The 9,071-nt window shown below is 47.5% G+C and overlaps 1 protein-coding gene across 1 annotated transcript in view; it reads left to right on the forward strand.

The window, feature by feature from the left end:
- Window positions 1-5,021, forward strand: part of MEF2B (myocyte enhancer factor 2B) — a 56,045-nt gene extending 51,024 nt beyond the window's left edge. Inside the window, exon 10 of the mRNA XM_029614442.1 lies at window positions 4,002-5,021. Coding sequence (XP_029470302.1) covers window positions 4,002-4,299 — 298 coding nt within the window. The 3' untranslated portion in view covers window positions 4,300-5,021. The remainder of the gene's footprint in view (window positions 1-4,001) is intronic.
- Window positions 5,022-9,071: the final 4,050 nt, after the last annotated feature.

Consider the following 9,071-nt stretch of genomic DNA (forward strand, 5'->3'; position numbering starts at 1 on the left):
TAGAAAAGAGGGCTCAGGTTGTGTGGGTTAAGAGCAGGAAATGGAATCTAGCTTTGAGTGGCAGTAAGTGAAGGGCCTCCTGCTCCTGCCTTATTCTGCATATCACTCCCTCTCAGAGGGAACGGGGATTTACCCAAAACTACCCAGACCCTGTCCTGCCTTATTGCCATTCCCTTTCCTTTGCTGGCTGGTCAGACAGCTGCTGAGGGACTTGATTCTGAAAAATCAAGGAAGTTGGTATCCCCAGGCTCCGATTGCTGCTGGTGCTGCTGCTTCTTCCAGAGCTGTCAGCAGAGCCAGCCCCCGGGAACTATCAAAAGCAGACACGGGTCGAGAAGGGAGCTGCTAGGAACTTAGGAGTATATTTTCAATTGAGTAAATGGGAGAAATGTGCACTTCTAGCACAACACAAAGGAGGGAGCCTTTCAGAGATTTCCTGGACAGCTATCATGAACCCTTGCCTAAGGTGTCCTGTAATGCTGGCAGTATCTTCACCTCTCTGACATTTCCGGCCTATCAGGGCCGCTGATCTATGCGTGCACATGGCCAGACTCTGGTTAAATGCAACTAAAAAGAGAATCCATGAGGGGGAGGGAAACGCCATCAGGCCTTATTTAGAAGAAATGTTTTGGTTGTGAGATGCTCTGCTGCCATCTTGTGGTGGAGCACTGTATTCCTTATAACAGTGTTTCCAGTGTTCTAATCCACCTCCCCCCCCCCCCCCCCCCTTTCCCGGCCCGACCCTCAAAAACAATTTTCTAAAACATTTCTGGAAACAAAACAGATGATGAAGGCCTACAGAGCCAGCTTTAGCAAAATTCTAGCTTTGCATCAACACGGCGTTGCTAGGAAGCGAAAAGAGAGAACGCATTCATGCTACGTTTGCTCCCTGTTCCTCTTTGAGATGCGCACTTTTCGGTCTGAGCCAGGATTTAGCCATTTTCCTATATTCTCTCATCTAGGACACTTCAACAGGAAAGCTGACACCTCCCTCAAAATATGTTTACATTTAAAAAATAAATTAAAAAAAAAATACGCCTTCCTAATCATGAAAAATATGTTCTTGTGCTGGATTCTCAAGATGTTTTAAAGACCAGATAGGCGAATGGTCTTGGGGGTTGCTTCCTTTCAGGCCAATACAGTAAAGCGCAGCCGCGGTTACCCTGCTTCTAACCCGCTTTCTACTCACAATTTGGCAGCATTAGTCCAACCTGCGATTCACTATCCCTTTTAACCCATCCTTACCGCTTCCTTAAATCAACGGGTAACCCTTTCCGCCCGCGGCATGTATATGAGATGTAAACGATCGGATTAGCTATTCCCTCCCATTCAGTAACGTGTGCCCTGACTATCGCCTTTTTAACCTGCAGTTTAGCCGCGTCTTTAACCTGCTAAATTACCGCCTACCCTTACCCCTGCATTAGAGGCAGGGGTAAGGGTAGGCGGCAAACTTTCCCCCACCCCCGCTCACCTGCCCTGGCCGCGTCCATGGATGCCGGTCTCCGGGGCAGCCCCAGTCCTCTCTCCCCTCCTCCCGAAGCAACTTTAACCAAAAGAGAACCTAAAAACCTAAAATCCCCTCCTCCCGAAGCAAGGCTCGGGGCCAATAGCGACTCGACATGTAAAGTATTGTGAATAAAGTGTAACCAAAGTTAACTTACTTTTTCTTTCAGCCCTCTCTGCCCTCCGGAGGCGCGCACCGCGGCTCCCCTGCCTCCTGGGGGCAGCCGGCGGCGAAAGTGGCTTCCAGCGGCCCCCGCCGGCGAAGATGGATGAACGCACGCCCGTAGTGCACGGGCGCTTGTCAGCAAAGGCGCATGAACGGGCGTGCGTGACTTCACGACATATGTTCATACGCTTTTGCTGGCTTGAGCACCCAAATTGACCGGTGCCCGTCAGCGAAAGCGTATGAACGTACGCTCCTCACTGGGAGCATCCATTTTGTGTAGCAGTGGAGCACTGATGCCTACCTGTCCTGCCCCCTCCATCATAGCTTTCGGGAGTCCATCTTTTTCCCTTTGCAAGGCAATGGGGATTTTCTTTTTTTTTTTACTTGGGTCACAGTCTAAGTCTTTTATTGATTGGGCTCGTAAGGGGTTGTGTCATGTGGCGCAAATGGTGAACTTAGACAGGCAAATGATCAAGCCTCAGGAAACGGAAATTCAGTTTGGGATGACTATAGGTCAGCGCTTTGCTTATAAATCAACTATGACACTACTGGTGATCACTGTCAAGGGATAATCTTATGGAAGATTTTAAGGTAAAAATCGAGGAATTCTTTCAGATATGGGTGTGGAGGAGAATGAGTATCTCTCGCCTATATGAGGCATTATTGGAGCTCCAAGACACATTTGCAGTAGATTCCCTATTGGAAAAGTTGGAAGGCTGAGCTTTCGATTCAATTATAGAAACATAGAAATGACGGCAGAAGAAGACCAAATGGCCCATCCAGTCTGCCCAGCAAGCTTCCCTCATTTAATTGACGGAACAACAGCTATTTTCCTCCTTTGTGAGAATTCCAGGGTTGGTGGGAAATGCTGATGATTAATAATTATGAGTGTTACGTACGTCAGCCATTGTGATCATTACATGGAATGACAGTAAATAAAATATCCAAATAAATAAATGAGATCACTGGCCACTCCACTGCTACAAATACAATATGGCTTCTCCCAGCAGCCAGCCCCCTTCAAGGGAAGCTTGCACAGGGCCTGCTTGGATCTAAAATATGTTGTACAGTCAGACAGACAGATGTGTTCACTGTGCTGGACAACAAGCCGCCTTGGATTTTTGTATGAAAGCCCCCCCACCCGTTTGGATGCGCATTTAGGAAAACCTGTAGCCAACCCCCTCGAAACTAATAGTGTTCATCACATGCAGATGCATGAGCCTATTAGTTATTCGCCCGGAATACTGAAAATAAAATGTGCGACCCAGCCACACATTTTACTCTCAGAAATTAACGCCTGCCCAAAGGCAGGCGTTAACTTAGAAAGCCCCGGGTAAAGTGTACAGAAAAGTAGAAAAAACTGCTTTTCTGTACACCTTCCGACTTAATATCATAGCGATATTAAGTCGGAGGCACCAAAAAGTTTATTTAAAAATCTGCCCACCGATCAGCAGGTTCGAAAACGGACGCTCAATTTTGCCAGCGTCCGTTTTCTGAACCTGTGGCTGTCAGCGGGTTCGAAAACTGACGCCGGTAAAATTAAGTGTCAGTTGTCAGACCCGCTGATAGCCGCGACGTGCTATTGTCCCTAGCGCCTCCTTATTAGCGCCCAGCCTCATTTGAATAGAGATTGCACACCCAGGAGAGGTGCCTGGGTGTGCGTCAGGACAGCAGGCGCTCAGCTCGAAGCGTCGGCTCTCCCGCACGTTTTATTGAATTGGCCTGATTGAGCAGAAGCTTTATTATGGTCCTAAAACTTCAGGCCTCTTTCAGAGGGAACGTGCCAGTGAAGACAAAATACTGCAAAAGTAGAGAGCTCCCAGTTAGTGAGGCTTTTCCAAACACTGAAACCACAGAGTCCAGATTTCAGCCAGGACAAATATTTTGATAGGTGTGGCACTGATCAGCCAAGGAGCTCCCTGGAGCCCAGTATTTCTTGTTCCTTCTGTCTGGAGTGGATTCTCTCAGGGACAAGCTTTGGCAGAGATGTCACAAATCCTATTATTAATTCCTGCAGCCGGAAGCACTAGCCCCGGCTAGAGGGTATTTTAGGTAAATCCTGTGCCAGAGAAGAGAATTTTGTTTCTTTTTCTCATCCCCCAAGCGTGCCTTAAGATTGCTATTTATGAAATAAAGAATAATATTAATGTGACCTATTAGTGAGATAAAATATTTCCATAAAAACTCAGACAGGAATAAGGATTGTCTCTGCAACACAACGACCATCATCTTCAGCTCTCTAAATTTCTGCTGATTATCTGGTTACATTAGATTCTGTGTTTGTGTATACATTCAGCTAAAGCATTGCTGACTCTCTCTCTCTCTCTCTCAGCACGCCAGGTAGAATCCCATCCGGTGAAGAACCTCCGTCCGCTTCTGCCACCCCTCCCCACCAACAGCAGGGCATCAGCATCAAGTCGGAGCGCGCCTCCCCCGTCACCGGCTGTGCCTCCACCATGCCCCAGCATCCCATGACCAGGCCCACACCCCGAGCCGCCATGGACCTCATCCAACGAGAAGAGTATGCCAAAGGCTACCCCTACTCCTTGCTCCTGTCACGGCCCCTGGCAGATGACAGGGCCAGCCTGCCAACTCGGCGCCTGCAGCTCTCGGACAGCTGGCAGAGATAGCGTGAGCTCATGGTACAGGAGGGGGTGGCCAGAGATGATGGGAGAGAGGATTCCTGTGGATGCATTACTGCAGTAGGACTGGATCCAAAATGCCCTCATACCCTGTGGGGGTGGAAGGTTCCGCTAGATCCAGATGGACTAAGCCACTCATTCAAGTGCACTCTGAACCCCATCACCTTTTCTCCTCCAGCTGGCTCAGTCTAAATCCAGAGCTGGAAGAAATTGTGGCCGTACCCAGTAACAGTCTCTGAGGAGGAAAATCAAGATTTTGAGCTTCTTATTCACCCCATCATCAAAGGGTACCAAAACCCACTAATCATTTTGGTGAAGTTTGACACTTGGCCCCGGTGGTGAATGCATCCCAGGGAAAGAGGGTGGAGGCACAGACAGAATTCAGGAAAAGCTGAGAGAAGCACAGATGTCCTGGTAGTCAAGAAATGAGGAGAAAGCCAAATACAGAGTGGCTTCTATGGCATTACACCAGAAGTGAAACTGAACAGACCAGATGGACCGTACTGTTCTTATTGGTGGCGAGCAAGAGACAAATACCAGGGTGACTGTTTGATGTGGCCCATAATGCCATGTGGCAGGGCGTGCATGAGTGCTAGACCATGCCGCAGGAAGGGGACAGGAGGGGCTAACAGCTTCTTGTCACCCACGATTAATTTGTTTGTAGTTACTGACAGGTCTATCCAGTAAAGTGCGGCCGCGTTTACCCCGCTCCTAACCCGCGTTCTACTCACTTTCCGGCCGCGTTAGCCCTTCCTGCGATCCACAACCCCCTTTAACCTACCCTTACCGCGTCCTAAAATCCCCGGGCAACCCCTTCCGCACGCGGCATGTATATTGCATGCAAACGAGCGAATTAGCTATTCCCTAGCATCCAGTAACCCGCACCCTGACTATCGCTATTTTACCCTGCCGTTTTGCCTGTTACCCAAATATTTTAAGTTTGGCGTCACGGCATGTGATGTCACGTCTTCAGCGGCCGTGCAGGCGTCCATCTTCGCGAGCAGCTGGAGTCAGGAGAGGTCGTCCGATGTCCGGAGGGGCTGCAAAAAGTAAGTCGCTTCGCCGCTTTACACTGCCAGTCCCTTCTTCCCTCCTCCCGGAGCAAGGCTGCTTTTCACACCCTGCTTCGGGAGGAGGGAAGAAGGGACTGGCAGTGTAAAGCGACCTCTCCTGCCTCCAGCTGCTCGCGAAGATGGACGCCTGCACGGCCGCTGAAGACGTGGCATCACGGCATGTGACGCCACGTCTTCAGCGACCGTGCAGGCGTCCATCTTCGCGAGCAGCTGGAGGCAGGAGAGGTCATCCGATGTCCGGAGGGGGCTGCAAAAAGTAAGTCGCTTCGCCGCTTCGTACTGCCAGTCCCTTCTTCCCTCCTCCCGGAGCAAGGCTGCTTTTCGCGCCCTGCTTCGGGAGGAGGGGAGAGGAGACTGGCACGGGGGAAGCCACGATGTCCGGAGGGGAGCTGGCAATCCCAACTTCCTGGTATCTGTCAATTCAAATGACATTTGAAATGACAGATACCAGCGTGGCCATGAAGCGTTAGGCCCGCGCACCCAGGATACTGTATAGGCGCTCTATACAGTAAAATGGGTTGCGCGGGCCTAACGCTTCATGGTCGCTTCTTAGACGTAGCTTGCATTTGCAAGCTATTTACATACAGGAGCGGTAGGTGAGCTGCACTGTGCGTGCGGCAACCGCGGGTGCGCCGGGCACTAACGCAGCTCTTCCTACCGCTCCTCACTGGATAGACCTGTGAGCTGGTAGGACGTTTGCTACTTGTCTGTGTGGGTGATGCACAAGTGTCAGCTCGGACTCTTCTTGGTACTAGCTGTATTATGGCCTGCTGTAATATTTGTCTGAAAAGTGAACTAATTATGGCAAGAAGCCTTAGAATGTCTTGTAAACAGCCAATAAGAGCAGTATGTCCTTCCCTGATGTCATTTCCTGTTTCGTTTTGATTTCTCTGCTGATGTAACTTCCTGTACCACAATAGCTGCTTTTGTATCACAGCTAACTTTATGCTTTGCAGACACCACACCTTCACCTTCAACTTTTTATAACACAGATGAACACTGAGGGTTGTCGCTTGCCAGGATAAGGGACCGACAGATTTGCTGAATGAGCTCTGTGGCAAATATGGTGAAAGAATCCACCTTTATTTTTTTCCATGCATTATATGTTTGTTTTTTGTTCTTATTGTGGAAATCGCGGTGTCAAATAACCACAAGGGACTTTCGTTTTCTATTTATTATCTGATACTCTGCCTGCAGTGAGTCTCCAATAAAGAGTTAGTTATATAAGCAGGCGCGGATTGGTCTTTTTCATGTGACATAGTAGATGAGGGCAGAAAAAGACCAATTGGCCATGTAATCTGCCCTGTTATTCCTGTCCAGCCTGCTAAGGACACCTCCCAGATGCCAGCCACAGTACATGACCCTCTGCAGGATATCACGCCTTTTCCAAGACCGCTTTTATTGTCTGCTTCATTTCCATCTTATCAGCTCAGGCAGATGAGTATATAGGCTACCCCCATTTAGATCACCTCCACACCCCTCTCTCGTCTGTGATCCTACTCTAATCCTTTCCTCCATGAACACTGAACGGAAATATTTATTAAGCTAGTCCGTTTTCTCCTGGTCAGAATTGCTTCCCTGAGCTTTGCACTTCCACCTGTCATTAACATGTCTATAAAAAGTCTTCTCCCCCTCTTTTACTGTAGGAGCTATTTTTTCTTCCATTTGTGCCTTTGCTGTCTTGACTACTCTCCCAGCTTCTCTTAGCTTTTCCAAATATTGTCGCCTGTTTTCCTGTTTCTGCGATCTCTCACAGTTTATAAATGTTAACACTTTTTTCTATTATCTTTTCAGCCACTTTCTTTAAAATACCAAATCAGTCTCATGTTCCGCTTACTTTTCGATATATGGCCCCCAGCCCACAAATATATCTAAAACTGTCTTTGCACCAGGGGTGGCGTTTTCACTGGGCAGATGGAGCCTGTGCCCTAAGTCTCTTCCTCGGTGCCCCAAGTCTCCAGCCACAGGCAGAGCAGAAGGGGCTCTGTGGGGCTGTTGGCATTTCCTGGAGCTGGCAGCCAAATATGAGGACCTGCGGGACCACTGGCAGTTCCTGCAGCTGAGGAAGAGGCCCTGCAGAACCGATGGCGTTTCCTGCAGTTGGTGACCGAAGAAAAGGCCCTATAGGGCCACCAGCATATGCTGGAGCCAGTGGTTGAGGGCCCTGTGGGATGCAGGTGTTTCCTGGAGCCAGTGGCCAAAGAAGAGTCTCTACGGGGCTGCCAGCATTTACTGCAACCAATGGCCAAGGGAAAAGTCCAGAAAGTGCTTCTGCATATGTGAGAGTGTGCCTGTATGTATGTGTGTGTGTGAGAGAGAGAGAATGAAAATCCCTCTGTGTGTGAGAGAATGCTTCTATGTCTGTATATGAGAGTGTATGTGTATGAGAAAGTGCCTCTGTGTGTGTGAGAGTGAGAGTTTGTGCCTGTGTATGAGTGAGAGATGTGTCTGTATGAGTGAGTCTCTGAGTGTATGCGAAAGAGTGAGAATGCCTCTGTGTGTATGTATGTGAGAAAGTGCCTCTGTGTCTGTGAGAGTAAAAGAGAGTGCCTGTGTGTGAGTGAGAGAAAGAATTTGATGTGTGATGAGAGAGTGAGAGAAAGTGCCTGTGTGTATGAGGGAGCGTGTCTGGGTGAGTGTACTATATGTATGAGAGACTGCTTGTGTGTGAGAGTCAGAAAGAAAGAAAGCCTGTGAGAGTGAGAGAATATGTATATGAGAGAGAGGCTAAGTCTGTGCATCCCCTCCAATCTATAACAATCTCATGATGACTAGAAATCTAAGGTTCCCAAGTATTTTTTATCCTTATTAGTTTTAATTATTGGATGTGATGTCTGCTGTTTTGAAATATTATATTGATGTTTGGTAATTTTGTAAACATTTTTGTATGTGTTTTTAATTATTGGATGATCTGTTCATCATCTGATTTGACATATTCTTTACATTGGTATAGTTGACATTTTATATTTCTGATTGTATTTGATGTTTATTGAGGAATGGTAATGTTTCTTTTTTTCCATTGTTGCATTGCATACAGAGTCTGGCTTGTTGCAGATTCCAGTTCAGTTTTTTCTGCACGTTTCTATTTATATTTTAAGGTGTCTTTATTCTGTATTTGACAAGGGTCTGTCTATGTTCTGCATGTGACAGAGGTGAGTTATTTTAAGAACATAAAAAATGCCATACTGGATCAAAGCAAGGGTCCATCAAGCCCAGTATCCTGTTTCCAATAGTGGCCAATCCAAGTCACAAGTATCTGGCAAGTACCCAAACATTAGATAGATCACAAGCTACTATTGCTTATGCTTATTAATTATTGTAATAGCAGTTTATGGATTTAACCTCTAGGAACTTACCCAACCTTTTTTAAACCCAGTAACACTAACTGCTGAAACCCATCCCCTGGCAATAAATTCCAGAGTTTACCTATGCACTGAGTGAAAAAGAATTTTCTTCAATTTGTTTTAAATGAGCTACTTGCTAACTTCATGGAGTGCTCCCTGGTCCTTCTATTATCTGAGAGAGTAAATAACCGATTTATATTAACTTGTTCAAGTCCTTTCATGATTTTGTAGACTTCTCTCATATCCCCCCTCAGTCGTCTCTTCTCCAAACTGAACAGCCCTAACCTCTTTAGCCTTTCCTCTTGGGCAGCCGTTCCATGCCCCTTATCATTTTGGTCGTCCT

Source organism: Rhinatrema bivittatum, chromosome 8 (genome assembly GCF_901001135.1).
Source record: "Rhinatrema bivittatum chromosome 8, aRhiBiv1.1, whole genome shotgun sequence".
Lineage (NCBI taxonomy): Eukaryota > Metazoa > Chordata > Amphibia > Gymnophiona > Rhinatrematidae > Rhinatrema > Rhinatrema bivittatum.